Here is a 22,785-nt window from a genome sequence, read left to right on the forward strand (position 1 = left end):
ATATGCAAGAGCGGCTTTTATCTGGCATGTGGGACTAGATGTCTGAGAACTAGAGGCAAGAGAGATCTAGAGTGTGATTCCTGTGGTCTGATTTTTGCGCGGACTATAAATAGAATAAAATAAAGTTATTGAAGCTTAACTTTCACATTTAGCTTTAGAACCCCTAATTATATTAGTCTCTTTAGTCCTTAACACTAGTCACTTCTCAGAAGTTTCCGCATTTTCACTCTGCATTAGACGCTGCGTAGCAGTCTCAGTAGTATGGAATCTCCAGGCCTTGATCTTACGCTCAAAAAGCTCGTCAAGCTCGGCAGGGGATCGACTAGAAACGAATCAGTTTTGTCAGGATGTCAAGGTATTCAACGTGGCTTACCGAGCCGTCTCGGGCACCAACAGCCATGTGCCTATAACCCATGGAAGACCAACGCCAGCATAGAAAAAGCCAGTCTTGAGCTTCCAATCCCACTTATTGGCATTGACCATATATGGTGTAAGAACAGACATAATAAGGCCGCTGATGGAGTTGGCAGAGGCTGCGAAGCCAGACGTGTATGGTCGAAGTCGTTGCGAGGATATTTCGCCGGTGTAGCCCCAGCCCGCAGCTCCATTGGCCGAGATACCAATGTCTAGAGAAACAAATGTTAACTTATTGTGATTGATGGTGATAGACCATTTAAGACTCACTCCAGAAGCACGCAAACAAAACAAACACATAAGTGCTTGCACCACTTTGAGGAGCAACTCCTATAATACCAACGATCAGGCAAGAGATCCACATCAAGGACGTAGCGCAGCAGGCCATGCGGCGACGACCAAATCTATCGACTCCAAAGACAGCCAGGATAACGACGATTATCTGCAGGGACGTAGTGATGGCCTTGATCTGGAAGGGGTCGGCCAGGCCAGCCTGCTGGAAGAAGTAGGTACCAAAGCTACCAAAGAGGGCAAGACCCAGGAACTGCTGCGCAACAAGGGTCCACATGGCGGTGATGGTACGGCGGCCGTCGGTGCCCTTAAAGATAGCCAGCCAGCTTTCGTTTCGTTGCTCGGCCGCCAAAGCCTTTTCGTGTTCGACGTTCAGGGCGAGGAGTTCATAGTGGCGATCGACATCAAAGTTTTCGACTCCACGGTAGAGAAACCTGATATTCTTCTTGGCCCTCTCTTCTTGTCCGACGGTGACACACCAGGAAGGCGATTCGGGAAGCAAGACGTAGATGATAGCCATGACTCCGATATGTCCCCACTGCGTATATACAGGTGTAAGCCAGTTGAAGGGATCGGTCTTGTTCAGTCGTAGGAGAGCCACATGGGTGCAAAAAGAACCCACAGTCCACCAGAAGCTGTAAAGCATCAACATGCCACCACGGATTCTTGTTGGGCTGACTTCAGTAATGTAACCCAGTAGAGTAGCTTGGAGGCAACCGACGCCAGTACCAGCAAGCATCTTAGCACCAAACCAGACCGGCCAGGTTCGGGCGAGTGATTCAGCCAAGACACTGCTCATGAGGATGGTCCAGAGAGTGTACATAGCAATCTTGCGACCGAATCGCGCAACTACAAAGGAGATTCCGATTTGACCGAGGACCTGGCCTACGTTCTGGCCAGCACTCCAAGTAGCGATGATGTTGGAGGCGAGGAACTTTTCACCTTGTTCGTTGACCGCCGTGGCAAACTGTTGGACAAAGCCTTTGTTGGCAATAATGCTTGCTTGCATACTAAAGTCGCATCAGTCGAGTGCTAGGATAACGGGGTAGGTATGATACATACGCAATTTGGTAACCATCAGCTCCAGCACTAAAGGCAGAGAGCAAGCAGACGAGTGAGGCCATCTTGAAAGTTCGAACAGTCTCCCAAAATGTCAAGTTCTCATATCCTGAGAGGGCTTGACCCTGTGCGACGGCCTCGGCAGCAAGGTCATCATGCTTGAGTGCAGTTTCAACATGATCATGGGAATCAACCCGAGTAGGATTGTCGATAGGCGTCTTGGAGTCGCTAGGAGGAGCCATAGTGATTCGGCGTCACTGCTTTTGGTGTAAAAGATATAAGAGAAAATACACAGTTGGATTGATCCAGAGCTGATTTGATTGATGACCGTACTTGGGACATCTCATATAAGAATCCTTTGCTGTGTAATAGCATCGGAATTCGATCCTCGCTCCCCACGGGGTCAACGAGACTAACAAGCGAGAACCCGCGTATCCAACGTTTAGTGCACTCATACCCCGCAGTCTCCTCGCCTGGGGTACATGGCCAGGGGTTGTGACTGGACAGATTTCAATGACCCCATAATGCTGCACGCCCGACGAGTTTTCCGACAAAGTTTTCCGACGGCTTATTAAGTCCATGTGTTAGCCGAATCTGACCACTTTGAGGGTTTTGCATTAAAGCGATTGGCTGGACGTTTTGGAATTGAGTTGATGGCTCGGGAATAGAGGTTAAATTAGCTCAGAACATCACACGATCTAACTTGACAACTCCCGTGAAAGGAAAGTCTGGACTGAATCGAATTCCGACGAGTTTTCCTCGTAGCCTTTGGGGTAGCACATGGAAACAACCACGTCGTTTTGAACGCCACAAAGGTCGATTCGGCAAGGCTCGAGGTAATACTACCCCGAACCCGAGGATGTGGATCATGGACTGTTGCGTCGCCACGCTTGACTTCAGCCGCAATTGTTGTGACAATTGTTGGTCACTCGGTATCTGCAGGATGTACAAGATACGAGATACGCCTTACTACAGTTTTTCGCTATGCAGCCAACGGAGCTCTCCGACAACAACTTGCTTGTTGGTGAGAGTATGATAGGCATGGGCTGCAAATTATGGAGCCATTTTGTAGCACCCTTTAGTCACGAACTGGGCCTCGCTGGTGAGTTGAGGACAGCTTGATAGTCTTTGTATTTCTACTACGTTCTATTGCAAAGGAGTCTACATATGCAAATGTATCTATCTCAATTCTTATAGCCCTGTCTTCTTCGCTGGAAGGTCTCGCGTAGGTACGTTGCCGAGTTCTTGGGCGTGCGTGTCAAGCCGTTTTCAAAGTTGACGTGAACAATACCGAATTTTGGTTGATATCCAGCCGACCATTCTATGATATGTTAGTGTATCGCGTAAGTAATTAACAGAAGAGAGGCATACCAAAATTATCCATGAGAGTCCACACGTAGTAGCCCTTGACGGGAATGCCATCGTCGTATATAGCTCGCGATATAGCATCCAGGTATAGACCGAAATACCGCTCGCGAAACTTGTCGTCGATCGCTACCTTGAGATCTTGCTCTCCAGGGCATGGGCATCCGTTTTCCGTGACGATAATAGGCAGATGGTATCGATTCCACACCCAGTTCAACAACTTGCGGAAGCCATTGGGTGCGACGCGAAGCCATCCAAACTGAGATACAGGTCCTATTTCCTGGCCGGCCCCATTCACAGCTCCCTCCTCGATGTTGCCTGTCCAGTCGTCTTCGGAGGGAGGGTCAGGGAGCGCACGGGCGAATTTTGTCGAGTAGTGGTTCATGCCATAGAATGTATTGAGAGGAGCTGTCTCGCGGAGAAGTTCGCGCTCGGCAATGCTGAAATGGGGTAGTCTGTCGCCCAGATAGTTTCGCATCGAGACAGGATAGTCTTGGCCGAGGAAGATGGGATCGCCAAACCATCCAACATAGAACTCAAGCCGTCGTTGCGCAGCATCAATGTCGGCTTGTGCATCAGAATATGGCTCGTAGAAATGGCTGTTCAGCACGATGGAGATCTCTCCTTGTTGCGCACGCTTGAACTCTTTTACATAGAGCTGAATAGCAACAGCATGCGAGACAATCAGCGTATGACCGACGCGCCACGGCTCATTCTTTGTGTCGAAACCGTCTTCTGCACGATGTCCCGGGGCAAGTGTTCCGTTGACATGGCCAAAGATGGAGATGATATAGGGCTCGTTATACGTGATCCATTTCTTAACACGATCACCAAATCGATCAAAGCATAATCGCGCATAGTTGTAAAAGTCGGCAGTGAACTCCTCGGTGTTGAGAAAAGCCTTGTAACGATCGTAAAGAGTCTGGGGTGCATCCCAATGATACAGTGTCACCACGGGCTCTATCCCGCGCGCCAACAACCGGTCGATGAGATCGTTGTAGAAAGCTATTCCCTTCTCATTTATAGGATCGTTTCGACCTCCAAGGGGAATGATTCGTGTCCACGATAGAGAGAAGCGATAAACGTCGACGCCGCACGCCTTCATGAGGTCGATGTCCTCGGGGACTCGATTGTAGTGGTCGCATGCTATATCACCGGTTTCCCCATTGTTTGTTCGCGGGGGCTCTAGATGTGTGTAGGCATCCCAGATGGATCGACCTTTGCCATCTTGGTTTACGCCACCTTCGACTTGATATGCTGCAGTGGCAGTACCCCATCGAAAGTCTTTGGGTAGTGGGAGCTCTTGAACGGTCAAATCGTCGGTTGTACCTGAACTGGTGACCAAGTCACCAGCCTGGAACATAGAAGCCTCTTTCGACATTGTAATTGGGTGGTAAGAAAGAAGGTGACGAATTTATGAGAGGAAACGATGTTGACTGGGGGTAGTTTTAAACAGCTCTAAGCCAAGATGCGTTTCCTGTCATGGCTTGGACGTTCGCAAGCCCCGCCGCCAACATGACAGTAGAATATCCATTTCCTCGCTTGAGCAAGCGAATTCGAAACAAAATCCCTCACGATTAATGCTCTATCTATTGTGGCAATCATTGATGAAGCTTTGGGCCCCATGGGGTATGTAGGACCTTCGTCGGAGAACCTGGCGGATCTCGAAATGACAAGATACTGCCCCACCCGTTAGTGCACCATTTTAATCAGCTTTGCATCGGAAAACCTTTCGGATTACAATGGATGGGCCGAGTACATAAGAATTCCCCACAGGGATAAGAAGCGGGTCCTCTGTCAACTGATGAATCTAATTGGTTAACGACGCCATAGTGATATTGAGATGCGCTCCTTAACAGCACAGCAAGACAATAATTACATTACATCACAATAAGGGTATGTCAAGATATTTGGTTCTTCTTATTATAAGGGCAGTCTAAAATGCATGAAGCTACAGGTAATTCCCGGTAAATCTAGTTCCCAGCAAAGCGTCGATGTTAACATTGTTGGCATACTACCCTATACTCTATTTTATTACCAGAATTCCCTAATGGTTACTGCCTGGTCTCAAGTTATCTGTCTTTGAAGAGATAGGCTAGTTGCTTAATTTCTGGTCATTATCCCTCTGGCCAATTCGCCATTGTAAGACGCGTCTTTGTCCCCAACGGCCACTCTCTGTTGATGCTGATCTTCATGCAACAAGTCATGGCTTGCAAACCGCAACCACTATGCTTCATGAGCTTTATGAATTTAAAAGGAATATGTTGAAGTACTTAATATATAAATTATTAAAATGTCTTGGTTCTACAATACGTTTAATATTTATCTTGGGCTTAAAATATTCTTCTCTATATATGTATATTGAATGAAAAGCGGGGTCGGACCCAAAATGAGGTAAAACTTGATTAGAGCAGTTCCTCATCTTCCAACTCATGGCACATAACCAATTGATGTCATATCAATGAGACCGTTATCAGCGTGTATAGCATGCCGGTATGCAGTGCTCTCCACTTGTCGAGGATACGCTCTCACATTTAAAACTCTAGTGATCGGCGGAAAAAGTGCGATCGCTCTCGACCAGGACTAAGTTGCAATTTCTGCATCAAGAGAGGCCTCGACTGTGTTGGAGTCACAGACGACCCTGCCCCCGACACTTTGGAAAAACATTACGAGTCACTTGGAAACCAGACAGAAGATGGCCGTCCTCGTCGTGTCTCGTCACTAGTCGTGCCTGACGCCGCTCTGGCCGAGGAGTTGGCGAGTCTCTATTTTCGGTACATGCACATCACGTTTCATAACATCTTCCATCGCGCAACGTTCATGGCTCAGATAAAAGACTCTTCTATCCCAAAAATTCTGTTCTTTGGTGTGGCAGGTCTGTCGGCGCGCTATTCGACACATCCCATCTTTACGTCCATTACGCCGTGGGACAGAGGACGGCCATATCGAGATGAAAGTAAGAGGTTGCTCGACCTGGAGGATACTTCATTGATTAGTATCCAAGCTTGCATGTTGCTCGCAGCAAATGCATCTGTCGAGGGAGATTCTAGGACCGAGTCGGTATATCACGCAATTGCTTCTCGGATGGCCATGCTGTTAGACCTTCCAAACCTACCAACCGAGTCTCTTCTGGAGCAGGAAATCAATAGGAGAGGTAAACTGAGCTTACTCTGAAACGAAAGTGAGGTGCTTACTCTGTTATCTAGTATGGTGGTCTCTCATTACAACTGAGACATGGTCAAGCGCAACTCAATCTCTTCCCAGGTTTATAAAACCACGAAACACCATCCCGCTGCCCATGGATGAGCGTCAATTTGCCTCATTGAGCTATGATTTATCAACGACGTCGCCTAACTCGTCGCTTTGCGCATCACCTACTTGCACCTTCGATCCTCAGTCTTTAGTCGCCCAGATGATCCGGCTTAACCTCTTACTTTACGATATCATTGTATTTCTCAACTCACGAGTAGTGGATGAACAGGAGGATCATCCGATGAGTGTAGAATTCGATCATCGACTTCGACATGCCCTTGATGAGTGGGCCGACAACCTACCTCCAAGACTTCGTTATTCCGAGGAAAATGTGATATACTGGGCTGAGGAGGGCTTCAGTGCTATTTTTATAACACTGCATATCAATTATAATCACGCCGGCCAACTCTTATTCTACCAGCACCTTCAATCTGCTCAAGAACAGGACCAAGACGACAATGCTACACAAGGATTTGCCCAGCGATGTAAACAGCACGCAACAAACTTGTGTGATCTCATCTACGAAGCGAAACGGCGACCAGACACGGCTGTTTTGTATCCGCTTGCTGGCCATATTCTATGCCTTGCCTCTACGGTTCAGATCCATACACTTCTTTTTGGAATAGACGACGACGAGATCCTCGCTGCTAAGACACGGTTGGAAAGAAACTTTGAGATGATTTCATCAATGAATAACTATTGGCCAATGAATCATATGTCGATCAGCCGGCTACAGCATTTCCATAATGCCTGTCTCCGGAGCAAGGATGACTCATTTCGTTTAGACGCTTGGATGATTCGATTTTTATTGGGCTTTACCCAGGACATCAACGATAGGGATGCAATTTGGACGTATGGCCATCGCGCGCTGGATGAGTTTGACCCACTGAGGGATCTCTTGGATATTTGATCCTACTTGAACTAAGGCTCATTTATTGTCCGAGTAGAAGAAGTGACTCTATTCAAGCTAGGTTCCAGCAGCAGGTTGCACGTACTTGATTCCATCAAGCACCGTTGTCAATGTTCCGTTCGTCTCCATGATGTTAACCGAGACATCTATCTCTAGTTCAAACCCGTCTTGACTTGTGACTTTAGTACCTTCCACTACTCCAGTTTGCGTGATGTTGGAGAACCATTCCACTCGGTCTTTCCAAACGTTGGGAAGTAACTTCCACTTGGAAACCTTTTCATATCCGTCAATGATGTAGCCTGCGTGATCGGAATAGTTGCTATAGGAAGCCGAGATAGTTTGGATGGCACCAGTGTCGGGGTCTTCAATGAAGGCAACCTCGGCAACGCCTGACAGTTGACCCTCTAGTGTATAGTTGCCGGCTGGGATCTCATAATGCTTTGGTGTTGTACTACCAGCGGGGAACGGTTTCGCCCAAGGGATAAAGTTGGGAGCTTTGAAGACACGTGCTGGCTTTGAAGGCTTCAGAGAGGTACGACGAGCAAGCATGGCGCGGTAATTGCGACCTCCTTGGGCAGTAGAAACTGGGCATGGAAGAGGATTGGCACCACCGCAAGAAGGAGAAACGACAAGAGCTTGCCAGTATACAATCATGGTGCTGTCAGGAGAAACGGCTGGATCAGCTCTGCCATTCCAGTTGGCATCATTGACGCTCCCATCGCTTCCGTCGCCGTCCGCATTGACCTGCTGACCGAAATAGTTTCCACTATCTCCATTGTGACTAATCAGGATTGGCTGGAAGAATCTTCGCGGTCCGTTATTGCGCGTTGACGAAGCGATGGCTACAACGAGGTAATCGATAACAGGAGGGATCCATCTCATACCAGACATAAACATCTGGCGACCTACAACACGCGTGTCCATAGCGACGATCCATTGATTATCGTGCGACATGGTAATTGGGTCAGTATAGTCGGGATGACTAGTAAGGCGACGGATAGCCCCAGTGGTAAGGTGGACGGCCATGACATCGATGTTGTTGGCTTCCACGGGAGATCCGATGTAGAGAATCTCATCGCCCGAGCCACTGAAACCACGAAGTTCGCCGGGTGTGATTGCATCATGGTTGACGATCAACTTTTCGCCTTCGACGTACATGGGTGGTTTGCCATTTTTGTCGACGAGAATGTTCACATCAACCAGGTCGTAGCGAGGAACAAGAGGCTCCCCAACCTTTGGGTTGGCGTTGAATTTCAGGCGGCCAAAGTAGGTATACTGGCCTCCAGTATTGGTGAAGGAGCTCCAGCCCATGTGCTCATCGTCGGGATGAAGGCGCATCTCTCGAGGGGAGCCACCTTTTCCAGTCCCATCGGCGGTCACAGTCCAGTGAATGGGATAGATGCGAGTATTGTTCGGAGTACAATCATTGCTGGCCAACGGTTTTCCAGCACAGGAGACAATGTTATGACCCCACAGCGCCTTATCACCACTTCGAAAGACGTGAGGATAATCTCTCTGGGGATCAAGCCAGGGAGCATTCTTTGACGGAACACCACAGGTGATACACTTCCACGGATCACCGTTGGGGAAGTTGGTACCATCCGTGGTAATAAGGATCAACTGTTCGCCATCATAGATGCTCGCAGGGTCTGGAGCTGCCGGGGCACCAATGAAAACAACATTGACCACGATGTGCTTCCCATCGGGCGTGAAGTCTCCTGATTGGAAATCTTGCTCTCCTCCAGTATCTACACCGATGCAACCGGTACCACGAGGATTGATCTCGGGGGTACAGGCACCTGTAGCATTGCTTGAAACTACAGGAGGCAAGGGGAGCTCGACAACCTCGATGGGTTCCGGATTGGGGGGTTCCGGAAAATGAGGCGAGTATTGTCCTGAAACAGTGGGTGCCAACAGAGTGGCACCCAATGCTATGAGGGAGATTGGAAAGATCGGCATGTCTTGAGAGTGTTGAGTGCGACCAATGCGAGTCGAAGTAATGCTTATTGACTTGTACCAACTGCAGAAAGGGCTTCTGAGTCACTGACTTTATAGTCGCTGTCTTGGCTGGAAGCTCAGCCAATTTTGTATCCTCGGATAATATCTGAGTTACGAGTATTCTTCATGTGCATCTACAGTGGGCGACGATATGCTTCGATATTGGGGGGGTAATTGTGGGAGTAGTCTAACCGAACAAAGTCCTTAGGCCACCGACGAGGATCTTAATAATTGGTGTGTTTGAGCATTTTCCCCGACATCGAAGCAGGTTGAAGACTAAAACAACTAGACATGGGTATCAGTGTCTTAGATGATATTCCATCTTTTTGCAGACAATCGGGGATAGCACTACAACGCTAAGACATGGATCATTGTACTCTAAGCTGAACCTGGAGTAAATTCCAGGTCCTAGCAGTGCGATGCTTCCCCAGATTTTCCTCATCCCCGTGGGGAACAGGAAACATGAGGGGGCAGTGTGGTGTTGACAGAACCATATTGAGAGCTAAGTCAAGCTGACAACAAACATTCAACGTCGGAAATGCTGTCGGAATATCTGAAAAGGTAGACAGGCCCGTGAACTAGTCAGCATGACGTGTGGGGGAGAGTATCCGAGGTTATAAGCGAAGCCGCGTACCGCTTGAGACCTCATTGGCCCGTGTGCACAGTACCCCATGGATCAATCATCAGTTATAGTGGGTACATAAAATTCACTTGTGATCACGGTCGCTCTAGTTTAGAGGTGGAGTTTTACGATGGGTTTCCCGACGATACTGGATAATGGGTGCAGATGGATGTGAAGGTGACATATTGAAAGGAGGTCAATGTCAGACTTTTCTGCTTCACCACCAATTCGCTCCCGGGATAAATTGTAGCGAAAAAGCTTATACGCACCAGTTTCGTATTCGGAACTCACCAATTTGTTTGAGGACATTCACACCCTGTTCAATATGCTGCCAGTAACTGATGTACGCTTCGAGCATTATCGCCGTCCTAATACTCTTGGAGTTCAAAACTCTACGCCACGAATCTCCTGGAAGATCGCGCACCACGACACTCGCGCCACACAAAATGGATACGAGATCGAGTTGACCAAGTATGGTCCTAGCCAAGAGGTCCACGACGTATTGATTGCAATTCAACAGTCCCAGGAAAATATCCTGACTCCATGGCCGTTCAAAGAGCCTCTACAGTCTCGTGAGCATGTATCAATTCGTGTTCGAGTCTGGGGCGAGCAGCAGGAAAAGAGTCCCTGGAGTGAGCCTGCCTATCTTGAAGTAGGGCTATTGCATCGGTCAGATTGGACCTGCGAACGCATCGCCGCCCCGTGGGCTTCAGAAACGACAGAAGCTAGCCCTGAAGACTTGTTCCGCAGGCAATTTGTTCTTCGCGACTCGCCTGTCAAAGCACGACTCTATATCACCGCCCAAGGAGTCTATGAAGCTGAGATCAATGGGCAACGCGTCGGCGATTATTTCCTCGCTCCGGGATGGACATCCTACGATGGGCGACTCCAGTATCAGACTTATGATGTTATTTCGCACCTAGTCAACGGTTCGAATTGTATTGGAATTAGAGTTGCAGAGGGATGGTTCTGTGGCCGTATTGGGTTTGAAGGCGGACACAGAAACATATGGGGTCCTCACACTGCTCTTCTTGCGCAGTTGGAAGTCACTTACGCTGATGGGCAAACTTTCAGAATAGAGAGCGATGGTTCATGGAAGGTTATACAAGGCCCAACTCGCCTGGCGGAGATATATGACGGGGAAAAGTATGACATGATGATGGAGGTGTCAAATTGGTCATCGGTGACGGATGAAGAGAGTCTGAAAGGTTGGACAAATGCACAAACGCTGACATTCCCACCTGAATCTACACAGCTTGTGGCAGGCTTCGCAGAACCAGTGCGTCGGATCGAAACCATAAATCCTGTCAACGAGATCACGACACCGAGTGGGAAAAGAGTCCTTGACTTTGGTCAAAATCTCGTCGGATATTTACGTCTATCAGGCATCAAAGGATCCAATAGGCACAAGATTATCCTTCAACATGCTGAAGTGATGGAGAACGAAGAGCTTGGTATTCGACCCTTGAGGATATGCCAGGCGAAGGATGAGATCACCCTAAAAGATTCACAGAAAGCGCTATGTTGGGAACCAAGATTCACTTTTCATGGATTTCGGTACGCTCAGATTGATAATTGGCCCGGCTCCTTCGATATAACCTGTATCGACGCTGTCGTGTGTCACACGGACATGAAACCCGCTGGTCACTTCTCGTGCTCAGACCCGCTACTGAATCAACTGTATCGGAATATCGTTTGGGGTATGAGAGGTAACTTTCTTTCGGTACCGACTGATTGTCCTCAGAGAGATGAACGACTGGGCTGGACTGGAGATCTGTCTCTCTTTGGCCCTACAGCATGTCTCATTTATGACTGCTTTGGCATATTGAAGAATTGGCTAATTGATCTTGCATATGATCAAGATGTTCTTGGTGGTGTTCCCCCAATGGTCAGTCCGAATGCTACTCTCCCAGATCCCATCTGGTGTAGAAGAGTGCCATGCGCCATTTGGCACGATGTCACGATCATAGCACCATGGGTTCTTTATCAGGAGAGTGGAGATGAGAGCATCTTGACCCAGCAGTATGACAGTATGATGAAGTGGATGAAGGTGCTTCCTCGAATGAAGTCTGGACTATGGGATCCCAAACCGTTTCAACTCGGGGTAAGTTCTCCACCAAAATATCTGGAAGTCAGTAATGCTGATATTGGAATAGGACTGGCTTGATCCCGCAGCTCCGCCAGATCAGCCATGGAAAGGCGCGACGGACGCCAAAATGGTGTCAAATATGTTCTTGCTACAAAGTTTAGATCTCATGAGCAAAGTATGTGGCGTGCTGGGACGGAAGGATGAACAACAGATATTCAAGGAGGACTACCAGGCCACACGAGTTGAGTTCCAGCAAGAATATGTCACACCTCGGGGTCGTCTTACTTCAGATTCGCAAGCTGCATACGCACTTGCTATCTGTCTTGACCTCCTCGACCCAGCGCAACGGGTACGAGCTGGAGATCGCCTTGTGGAGCTCGTACGCAAGAATGAGTTCAAAGTCGGCACAGGATTTGCCGCCACGCCATTCCTTTGCGAAGCCCTTGCATCTACTGGCCACGTCCAAGTTGCATACGCGATGCTGCTCGAAAAAGGCTGCCCATCATGGCTATACCCGGTAACTATGGGTGCAACCACAGTCTGGGAGAGGTGGGACAGCATGCTGCCTGACGGTTCTATAAACCCGGGAGAAATGACCTCATTTAACCACTATGCCTTTGGAGCGATAGCAAAATTCATGTATGAACGAGTGGCCGGGCTACAGAGACTTGAGCCCGGATGGAGGCGAGTTCGTATCTCTCCCGCTATTGGCGCTACCTTTTCTCGAGCTGCTGCGTCGCATGTTTCTCCTCAGGGCACTATTTCTTTTGAGTGGGAAACGAGGGTTGTTGACGGAGATCAAGAAGAATTTGCTATCAAAGCTACGGTTCCGCCAAACACTGTTGTCGAGATCATTCTTCCTGGTTTGGAAAGGAAAGAGGTAAAGGAGGTTGGCTGTGGTGAGTGGACTTTTGGTTCACTCTTTAGAAGAGAGTATGGGTGGCCTGTTTCGCCGCTGCCACCGAAGGCATGAGAAAGGATCTTGATGGCTATGACTTGAGTTATCTATGGTGTATAGAAATACTGTGATAAGCTGTTTATAAGCCCAATGTCGTAGAACTTAATAAAACCCGACTAATATGTAGAAATCCTGAGAAAGTTCAAGTTCAGCTTATTAATAAGAACTTATTATTTAAGAAAGTTTATTTATTTAATTAAAAAGAATTAAAAGTTTAATAATAATAAATTAATAGAATACTAAAAAAGGGACAATGTACTTAATAAATATATTCACTAGATAAATATATTAATTACTCTCTCTTTTAACTTATAAGTTAACCCTCCTTGCCTAACTTATAAGTTAGAATAGTCTTTTTTAATAATTAAATTTATCCTTAAATAGCTTAAGAACTATTTTATAAGTTCTTATATTATTTTTACTTTTATTATATATATTACAGATATAATAAGTCTTTCTAATGAAGAATACTCATAGAAAGATAAATCAAGTAATTATAAAGTTCAGGCTTCGCCTAGCCCACCTTTGTCAGCATGCTTACTCAACTAAACCACGATGTCCCTTTTAGTCTTAGTGCTGACAGACACTTACAAAAGATGACTGTAGATGACATGATATAGAATTGAGAAGTTGAGTGTTATTCTGAAGCTCAACGACTGATCTTCTGACAACAAAACGACGGCACTATTGCAAATCATTCAGAGAAGAAACTACCGCCAAGGGGAAATGCTATCGTCAATTGAGTCGCTATACCCCAAGGCTTTCACTGACCGCTTGCCAAGAAACGACTCGGTCGTAAGGAAAGCCAGGGTTGCATTGCTCAAGGCGGCAGGCAGTAACTTTCTCTACCTGCAATTGCTGTTCCTTGGTCTTTTTTGCTATATACTGGGCTCCCTATACCAGCAGACGAGCCATACGCATAATCTTCGAATCGTCTTTGTTGACTACGATGGGGGTGCAATCGGTCAGGCTGTGCGGGGTGCATACTCATCTCTTCGCGGAAAAGACTATCCCTCTTTGACTGAAAGCCCAACCTCCGACTTCCCAACCAAAAAAGACCTACTAGAAGCGGTCTGCAAGACAAGGTACTGGGGAGCCGTCTTTGTCAGCAAGGGAGCTTCAAACCGGCTCCAAGAGGCATTGGACGGGAATGGCACAACCTTGGGGTACAACAAGTCGGATGTAATGGGGTATATATGGAATGAGGCTGTATATGCACCCATTGTAGACTCCGCGATCTCGACAAATCTTCAGCTTCTATCCGAAGTCGCCAGGGTGCAATATAGTACTGGGAATGGAACAGGTAATATTCACTCTGTCTCCGGCAAGACCGCCCTGGCTGTCCTGGCTGAACCATGGAAGCTCCAATCTATAAACATTCAGCCAACATCTCAAGGATCAAGAGCAATCTACAACACCGTGGTCATCATCATGATCATGATTGAAGAATTCTGCTATATTGGTACGATCAACGGCCTCTACGCACACTTCAAACTGTATACCCGCGTCAAGGCGCGCCGCATTATCTTGGTCAGGCTTATTCTTTCCCTCATTTATACGTTCGTTGGGTCACTCTGCGTTGTGGGTGCTATCTGGGCTTTTAAAGCGGGCTGGGATGTAAACGGCAATCAGTTCGTCTTATCCTGGGCTACCATATGGCTCTTTGCCCATGTCAACTTTCTCACGCTTGACGTCTTTACCATTTGGCTACCGCCTCCTTTTGTCCCCATGGCCCTCGTCTCCTGGATCATATTAAACGTCACCTCCTTGTTACTGCCATTTGAGCTCAACCCGGCATTCTACAGAGTTGGCTATATCTTCCCGGCTCATGAAGTTTATCAAGTGCTTACCCACATCTGGTCGAGGGGCTGTAATCCGCAGCTACGATACGCCTTACCAGTTTTATTTGGATGGGAGATAACCACTTTGTTGTTGAGTGCTCTCGGAGTCTACCGTAGAAGCCACTTTGCTATGCTTGGAGAAGAGCAGCAGGAAAAGGATTTTAAGGAGAGGCTTGATGCCGCTGTGGCGTTTGAGATGGCAAAGATAAAGCAGGCAACAGAGAGGCATGAAGAACTCCCCAAAGAAAAGACAGTATCGGCACGGCAGGAGATGCATTCTGATGCACATGACTCCCAAGGGGTAGGTGAGGAGGAAACAGTTCGAGAGGAGCTCGCTGAGGTTCTAGAGTCGGTCGAAACAAGACAAAAACGTGAAAGGGAGACGGAAAATCTGAGCAATGTTTGCAGCTTTGGACCAACATTCGAATTGCCGTTTAAATATGAGAGTGGAATTGAAGGGGTGAGACGGTGAGCTCTTGGGCACCTTCTTGGAGACGCAATGTGGTAAGGGCTTTGTTATACATGCGGCGAAAGCGGCCATATAGCGAGAAATTGTATACAGTCGCTCAAGAGAAAGTATTACTCTGCGTCGGAAAAGTAAAGTTAGCTCCGCAGGTTACATTAATGGAACAAACCAGCCAGTAAGAAGCGTTATGACTCACTTATGATTAGAAAACCCGGCAGAGGAGCCCCTCTTTCAGTGAATGGGGGCGAGCAATAAGAATATTGCTATAGCTCTAGCATAGTCAGATATTGAAAGTATAATATCACTATAGAAGAGGGAGTTATAGTAGGCTAAAACTACACCTAATGTATTGCATTTGCTAATACTTGCAACTTATGGATTGCTGTCTTTTGCCTCCCTCTAAGATACTAACTTATATCTTTGGTAATATTAGCTACTATAGACTGCTATGGAGCTGTTATATATACTGGGCCTCTGTCATCGGGTAATCTAGCTGGTCTTGAAACCCTCTTGTAATTAATCTAATCGATGCTGACTATATTTAACCTGCTTTGTACTTGTATTTCCCAATCTGATAAGGTAGACTAGGTTAAAAGGAATAGTTAAGTACAAGGACCTTACTATAGTGCACTATAGCATCTACTTATTCTCTTAAGTTAATATTTATTAGCATTAGGACCTTATAGAATCGCCCTTGGCTAATAAGGTTAATATTATCTAAGATAGCTAAGTTTGCTGGCTTTAATGTAAATAGTAGATAAGGGGCAGTATGTAGATTAAATATATATTAGGCTAATTTTATATAACTTACCTAAGAAGGAAGTAAATGCTTCAATATTATCCTAATTATTAGTAACTTAGTAATGTAATATTATGTGAAACATATTGTATTTTTGTATCTTATTCTCATTAGATTGAAATTAGATTATTTCTTATATTATCTTCCCTATCTGTTAATTTTAGCAAGTACTGCAACTATATACACGGTTATAATTATTAATATGTTTAATAACATAGCAGCTCTGGGATCGGCGCAGAAATATAATTGAAATTACTATATGTCTATAGTGTTGCGCTGATGCCTAAGGCACTTACAGGCCAATAAGGCCATGAGTCAAAAGATTCTGCTTCTTGATTTCATCCTTCCGCTGCAACAGCTCTGTGACGTCCCAATTGGTCCAAAGAAACCTGCCTTTCAGATAATCAGCCTCTTTCGAAGTAGCCAGCCAGACACAGTACGACGCCGGGAGCCCTAAAAATGTTAGCCCGAGAACTCAAAATCCGGAAATAGTGAACTTACGAATGTTGTCCACTGTAGCGATATCACCGGACTTCTTCTGCATCTCCGTGGCAATAGCACCGGGATTGATGCTGAAAACGCGAAGATGAGGGTTCTCCTGCTGGACAAATTCTACCATCTTTGCGAATGCAAGCTTTGATGAAGAATACGCAGAGTAGCCCGGGATGGGGGGCAGATGTCCAGCTCCAGACCCAATATTGATGATCGTGTCACCGGGTTGACTTTGCTTCAGGAACTGCTGGGTCACAAGTAGGCCTCCTTTGACATTGATCTCAAACGTTTTCCAGTAGTCGTCGAGATCAGAGTCCAGCAGGGAGCGATGGGCATCTAGATATCCTGCGTTCTGGATGAGGATATCAATGTGGCCGAATGCTGCAATGGCCTGCTTAAAAGCAGATGCAACAGCCTCTCTATCTGTGATATCGGCTTCAGCATGATGAACTGATACTGCCGTGCCAGTAGAGAGATTTTTGATCTCCTTTTCAGCACTGAGTAACTCTGTACCAGTCCTTCCAATAATAAATATGCCTTTGGCGCCAGCGACGGTGAAGGCCTTTGCGATTTCACGACCTATTCCTCGACCTCCGCCTGTAACAAAGACGACTTTTCCCTCGCAGGATAGGTCGGGATTCGTTTCAGAAATCCTATCGTAGGTGTCATGGTGATATGTTGGAACAAAGTCTAGCTTGAAAGTAGCCATGGCTATATTGATATTGAATGTCAGATATGTGATGGTTGGGGATGTGATATAGAAATGTCTGACAGGAGATCGGCAACAGAAGCACCAGTACATATTTATACCCAGAGATCTAGATGGCTAAACCAAATCACCTAGTAATTAGAAATTATTGATTTCTAATGTGATGACTAGCAAAAAGACGAGAGTGATTACCTCATGCCTCTGCGGAGCTTACTTCCGCCAGTTATGCTTCCGCCTTTATCTTGATCACCTGACAAGATCGTATCATACTTAGTAAAGTTGGGTCAAGCTACTGTCTTTCTCATTAATAAATATTTTAATTATGTATAGATAGCCTCTGAAGGACAATTCTTGTCCTCATGCAAAGATATCAATAAGGTTATGTATAAACTTGAATTGTGTACGGCTTCGAAAGTTACGATCATATCAATTTATTAATTGGCTGGTGGGAGTGGAAGAGAAGCTTGCGGAAGACCCACCAATTAAGCAGCGGAAGCCAAAAATGAGCGGGACCAATTAGAGAGTCCTGAAGTGCGGAACTCCAGATCCCCTCACACAAACTTCCCCTCATCATCGTAAGCAGTGACTCTAGTTGGAAGACAGCGCCTATTTTTATTTTCCATGCCACCTCCTTATCGCCAAGCATGCGCTGCATGCATCAAGTCAAAAAGACGATGCGACATGGCCGTTCCAAAATGTTATCGTTGTCGTGTCCGATCACTCGAATGCCTATATCCATCTCCCTCTACACGACGAACCCTAGCGCAAAACTCAAAAGCCCTTCCTCAAGCAACCGCAAGAATCACGGTGAACGAATCTCAAACAGAGTCACAAAATGCGAGTATTGCACCTGATATAACCTTCGATGCTGATAACCTCGCCTTGCCGCCTTTCCCAGACTACGACTTGGACTGGCAGGAAGCAATGACAAATCTCAATGACTTCTTGGTGCCCGACTTATTGAATCCGCATGACACGGCTGAGAGGAGTGTTTTGGCAGGCGAAAAATACCAAGGTCGTATTGTATACACCATTGAGCAGTTCAAGTCATACCCCAAGCAGTTGGTTCTTCACGGTCAGGTTCCATTCATTCATAGAAGAGTAGTCGAAAAGTATCTCCCCAAGCCACTTACAAGAATATTGGCCATTTGTGCTCTTTATGAGAGAAAGTCTGAGACGAATCAACAGCTGGTCTATAGTACTATTCAGCAATATGCTGATGAGTTGATTGATGTCACACAACTAGCCGACTCTGACATCGATTTATTGTCTTCGGTTCAGGCATTCATTCTACTGCAAATAATTCGCTTACTGGATGGAGATATCCGGCAAAGAGCAAATGCTGAGAATGTGGAGACCTTCTTCGTCAACGGTATTCGGCGCTTACAACAGCGCATGAAAAGTGTTGAAGACTCGACACAAATCATGAGCAGTCAACTGAGGACACCAGGTGCTGATGCCTGGGAAACTTGGAGTCTTGCTGAGAGCTTGAGACGCACTGTCATAACAGGATACTGCCTGCATGGGTTGTATTCGTTTCTCAGGAATGGCTGGGACGATGCTCACCATGAGTTTCCGGCGTTATCATTTTTCGGTCAAAGGGCTCTTTGGTGCGCTACTTCGAGATTTGAGTGGGAGTCGGCTGTTGCTAAATGTCATACATTGCCTATACGCTTCGCTCACTGGGAGTCTGATATGGCCACTGCGAAACCAGAAGATATGGACGAACTTGGGGTTATAATAATGGCGCTTACGAAGGGAATAGATGACTGTTGTCACTGGGTTGGGGATGGTCTCCTTGAAAGCTTTGGACTCAAGCCTTAAAGCTACATCTCAGTTGATTTGATAATTATGTTTTTGTCTCATTGCGGCCTGATCGGCCCCACGATGGGACGTACGTTGTTGACGTCAAGATCTTAATCTGAGGCTTGAATGAAGCTTGAAATTGCTTTACAGGCAATTGATTAACCGGAGTCAACAGTAAACTCTTTTAACTCCGACATTAGCAAAGATCCTCATAACCCATTTTAGATTCTGCCCCGTAGTCACTGGGAGACTTGCCATCACTATACATAAAGACCGCTAATAACGCAGGAGTAGAGCATTAGCCTGGTCGGGTGTGTATTCTTCCGGCCGATGAATATAGTCGCATGATTCCGAGTGCACTCCTGCAGCAAGTCTTGTCTGGTAGAGCTGAACCTGAGTCTCATAAGGAAAAGAATCAAATTATCCTCTTCGCTAACCGAGGCACCACCTTCGTTGGAGGTCAAGATGATATTCATGAACTTACAGAGACAGTAGCTGAGATTGAGGTGGTTCCATCTTACAGCCACGTTAATGATCCATTCGATTTAAGGTTTGTCGCTGATGGATTACGTCTGGAGCCACCAGGCACTCAGCGGCCAAATTCAAGGATCCCCGTAGTACAGGGTAGTTTTGAGCTTCCAGTCCCATAGACATGGCTACTAGACAAAGTATGTATCAAAGCTGGCAAAGAGGGAAAGACAGAGACACTCGTGCAATGATGGACTGATATGAAATATAAATAAATAAAATAAAGTCCTTTTTTAAAAAATCTTATATTCATTGATATAGATTCAAGTTTAAATCCAAGGGTATTATATCAAGAGTATTCACAAGCTCCAGCGCTGATGCTATTGGCCAATCCCAAATATTCCACTGAAGCTGCTCAAGATTAGGCAGTGTTTCCAACTCAGAGAAGACCTTCTTGCAAAGTAGCTCCAAAATATCAGCACATTGGCCAATATGGTTCCCAACATCATCTGTATGCCTATGAAACTCCCTCAGAGTTGCAATACATATTTGAATCAGATTCTCGTCTTGATCGACTGTTACAGGATACCCTTTCCAGCCCGTGAAGAGGATTGTTAGCCCTGCTTGCCACAACATGTGTATTCCATTGGGATAGAGAAGTGTGACAAGCAAAGTCTCTGACCAGTCGCTCATCATGACTTGACCTGTGGCATGATTTGTTCCCAGCGTGCGTAGACTAGAAGACAATAACTCAACAAGTTTAGCAGAAGCCTGCCCGCATGCTTTGAGAGATGAAACGAATTGGGGGTCTGCAGTTGTAAACGACAAAGCCGGGCGATGTATGTGAATTGTAGCAACGCAGTGTGCAACTCTCAGAAACGTGGCCTCTAGAGACTTGGTAGTCATCGACGTGGCCGGCTCAGATTCAAGCTCAGGTTCAAGAACAACCCGCTCCCACATGTTAAGCTCAGCTTGTAGACGTGCAATCTTAGTAACGCCTCCTCGGCGCCGAGTTGTAGTGTAGAGGTCTTCGAGAGTACGGCCAATAATGCGAGCAAGCTTGAACAGACTAATGGCTGTATCCACTTGTGATCGCTCACCCGGTAAAGGGAATTCGACATGAGTGCGAGACAAGAGGTTATGATCGACACTTGTCGGGAAATCGGTATCAACATCTTGATCACGAATCAGACGGGGCATTCCATGATAAGCGCTTGAGAACCTGGGGAAGGAGTTAGTAACAACGCAACAGGGCAAAGTTTTGAGATACTGGCATACGCATCTAAGGAATACTGGCACCACCATGCCCGCCTTCTCAGTTCCGTCTCGAGGGGGTCAAACTTGAATCGATCAGAATGTCGATGCAATCCCAAATTCTGAGCCAGTCGAGTAGCTAGACCAGATATGTGGGATGCTGTGGAATAGCGCCCTGACAGCTGAACATATATCTGTGTGATTACTAGACCCTGCAAGCTTTGCAAACATGGCTGGCCAATAACTCTTTCCAACAAAGTAGTGGAAATCATGTAAAAGGGTTCAGAGGCACACAAGAAGTGATTGTGCTGCTGTATACAATCTTCTTTCTGGCCAATCATTCCTAATGCAAGTAGAGCAAGTGTTTGGTAAAGGATAACAACATCATAGCCTCGACTTTGATACGAGCTCAGTAGCCCATGGATGGCATCAATTGTCGATGACTTGTGAACAATAGGATACAATGGCGTCCATCTGTCTATAGTTGCTTCCACAATCTCAATTGTGTTCGGAGGAAGTTGAGCGATAATATCCACCACTGGCGACGCAGAACTGTGGACTGAAGCTTTCCAAGGACTATGTAGGTATAGGCCATATGCACAGCTGGGAAGTGCATCCTTATGCATGTGGAGAAGTTGAAGCTGCTGTTCAGCTTGACTTATGAAGTGGACGCCTGTAGTTGAACCGCCAAACATAGGTGCTTGTCGATCATCCGCCACAAGACGGCCCATATGACCAATCACCGGCTCGTTCACCTGGGTGGTGCTCGTTTGATGGCCAGATGAGCTGAGCGCAGTAGGGAGTATTGTTCCTTGAGCAGCCGGCTGAAAGGGAAGCGGCCGGGGAGTTCTGGCATTCGTTGGAGATATTGCGAGTGCTGCATTCTGTATATAGCCGGTGTCTGTGGCATATTGGAAAACATCTGGTGGTGTTTCACGGCGCTGCTCAATGCCTTCAGCCTCGTAGAAACTATAATAGGTTAGGAATCGATCTAATCTAACATGGCGGAAATGGACGTCTTGCCTTTTACGCTTCCTGTTTCTCTTCAGCTTAGCAGTTGTAACACAGACAACATTGGCTTGGAGACATGGAGAACACTACAAGAAGGGATCAGCAACACTTATACAGGGGGAAGATGCATATTACTTACATCATGTTCTTGGCCATGACATCGAATCTTCCTTCTAAGGCATGTATTAGTGGGGAGCGATGGTTGCATTCTGTAATATAGGACATACCGTCGACAACGGTCACTATCCAACTCGTGTTAGCATAAGACATCCAAAAAGTGGTTATAAATTGCGATGAGCGGTGGCAACATACCATACTTGACCTGGAACTCGATTAGATGGCGAGTCGGAGGGCGCCCTGTCGTGTGTTGAAGTCATTGTGAAGGTTACGAAGATCCAGTTGCATTGTCCGAAAAATAATAAAAGGTTGTTCCCGCGTGCGGGGTCGGTTGACTAAGCGAAATCGGGAGTATAGGAGGGGGAGATATATAAAACCATTTAAAAGGCAATTTAATAGTGGCCCTTCTGCTATCTAAAGTTTTATCCTAAAAGCTCTTTTAATTTTAAGAAGGCATATTAAGCAAGGATTTATAAGGGAGAAAGTAGTCCATTGATGATAAAGATAAAGCCCCTTTCACTTAAACCAACGAGCCGTAATGACTTTGGCATTTATTTCATAAAGTAAAGGAGGGAGAAATAAGAGTTACCTCAGATACGATAGAGCTTGAGAAGCAGTTATACTGGGAGGAATTCTAATACATGCTAGTCTCGATACCCTATTGAGCACTTGTAGCTTCCTCTCCAACAATAACCCTTGAAAAAATAAGATAGCCCCACAGGTCGAGCATATGGTTACTCAAGCACTGGATACATGTTATACAGCTACTAGTTGTGAACGTATAAATGTAGTTACCGGAAGGTATAGTTACACTTACCTCGCACTATTAATTTATCCCCACTTCCCCGAATTCGCGCCCTAGAC

General features: G+C 46.4%; 9 protein-coding genes across 9 annotated transcripts; 4 read left to right on the forward strand and 5 right to left on the reverse strand.

Moving 5' to 3' along the window:
- Positions 1-198: 198 nt before the first annotated feature.
- On the reverse strand, positions 199-2,006 carry FOBCDRAFT_282719 (general substrate transporter; the record flags this gene model as incomplete). The annotated part of the gene is made up of 4 exons (XM_054707929.2): positions 199-322; positions 374-626; positions 685-1,715; positions 1,768-2,006. 4 exons carry the CDS (start codon positions 2,004-2,006, stop codon positions 199-201), a joined length of 1,647 nt encoding a protein of 548 aa, XP_054563904.2.
- A 942-nt stretch (positions 2,007-2,948) lies between these two features.
- FOBCDRAFT_246266 (glycoside hydrolase superfamily) lies at positions 2,949-4,510 on the reverse strand (the record flags this gene model as incomplete). Its single annotated transcript, XM_031194153.2, has 2 exons — positions 2,949-3,085; positions 3,136-4,510. The coding sequence occupies 2 exons, from the start codon at positions 4,508-4,510 to the stop codon at positions 2,949-2,951; spliced, it is 1,512 nt and encodes a 503-aa protein (XP_031030774.2).
- A 1,106-nt stretch (positions 4,511-5,616) lies between these two features.
- FOBCDRAFT_254773 (uncharacterized protein) lies at positions 5,617-7,291 on the forward strand (the record flags this gene model as incomplete). The annotated part of the gene is made up of 4 exons (XM_059611146.1): positions 5,617-5,642; positions 5,676-6,085; positions 6,152-6,283; positions 6,336-7,291. The coding sequence occupies 4 exons, from the start codon at positions 5,617-5,619 to the stop codon at positions 7,289-7,291; spliced, it is 1,524 nt and encodes a 507-aa protein (XP_059466461.1).
- A 57-nt stretch (positions 7,292-7,348) lies between these two features.
- On the reverse strand, positions 7,349-9,250 carry FOBCDRAFT_150012 (uncharacterized protein; the record flags this gene model as incomplete). The annotated part of the gene is made up of 1 exon (XM_031194155.2): positions 7,349-9,250. The coding sequence occupies one exon, from the start codon at positions 9,248-9,250 to the stop codon at positions 7,349-7,351; it is 1,902 nt and encodes a 633-aa protein (XP_031030776.2).
- Positions 9,251-10,236: 986 nt separating this feature from the next.
- FOBCDRAFT_266221 (bacterial alpha-L-rhamnosidase-domain-containing protein) lies at positions 10,237-12,973 on the forward strand (the record flags this gene model as incomplete). Its single annotated transcript, XM_031194156.2, has 2 exons — positions 10,237-12,015; positions 12,068-12,973. 2 exons carry the CDS (start codon positions 10,237-10,239, stop codon positions 12,971-12,973), a joined length of 2,685 nt encoding a protein of 894 aa, XP_031030777.2.
- Positions 12,974-13,491: 518 nt separating this feature from the next.
- On the forward strand, positions 13,492-15,467 carry FOBCDRAFT_246270 (uncharacterized protein; the record flags this gene model as incomplete). The annotated part of the gene is made up of 3 exons (XM_031194157.3): positions 13,492-13,560; positions 13,661-15,267; positions 15,398-15,467. The coding sequence occupies 3 exons, from the start codon at positions 13,492-13,494 to the stop codon at positions 15,465-15,467; spliced, it is 1,746 nt and encodes a 581-aa protein (XP_031030778.3).
- Positions 15,468-16,356: 889 nt separating this feature from the next.
- FOBCDRAFT_246271 (uncharacterized protein) lies at positions 16,357-17,265 on the reverse strand (the record flags this gene model as incomplete). Its single annotated transcript, XM_059610751.1, has 3 exons — positions 16,357-16,517; positions 16,566-17,012; positions 17,070-17,265. The coding sequence occupies 3 exons, from the start codon at positions 17,263-17,265 to the stop codon at positions 16,357-16,359; spliced, it is 804 nt and encodes a 267-aa protein (XP_059466462.1).
- A 586-nt stretch (positions 17,266-17,851) lies between these two features.
- Positions 17,852-19,095, forward strand: FOBCDRAFT_234761 (uncharacterized protein). The gene has a single exon (XM_054707931.2). The coding sequence runs from the start codon at positions 17,887-17,889 to the stop codon at positions 19,087-19,089; it is 1,203 nt and encodes a 400-aa protein (XP_054563906.2). The 5' UTR covers positions 17,852-17,886; the 3' UTR covers positions 19,090-19,095.
- A 578-nt stretch (positions 19,096-19,673) lies between these two features.
- Positions 19,674-22,181, reverse strand: FOBCDRAFT_193890 (fungal-specific transcription factor domain-containing protein; the record flags this gene model as incomplete). The annotated part of the gene is made up of 5 exons (XM_059608763.1): positions 19,674-19,727; positions 19,903-20,761; positions 20,818-21,762; positions 22,032-22,046; positions 22,117-22,181. 5 exons carry the CDS (start codon positions 22,179-22,181, stop codon positions 19,674-19,676), a joined length of 1,938 nt encoding a protein of 645 aa, XP_059468243.1.
- Between the last annotated feature and the right edge of the window lie 604 nt (positions 22,182-22,785).

Source organism: Fusarium oxysporum, chromosome XII (genome assembly GCF_013085055.1).
Source record: "Fusarium oxysporum Fo47 chromosome XII, complete sequence".
NCBI classification, from domain to species: Eukaryota; Fungi; Ascomycota; class Sordariomycetes; order Hypocreales; family Nectriaceae; genus Fusarium; species Fusarium oxysporum.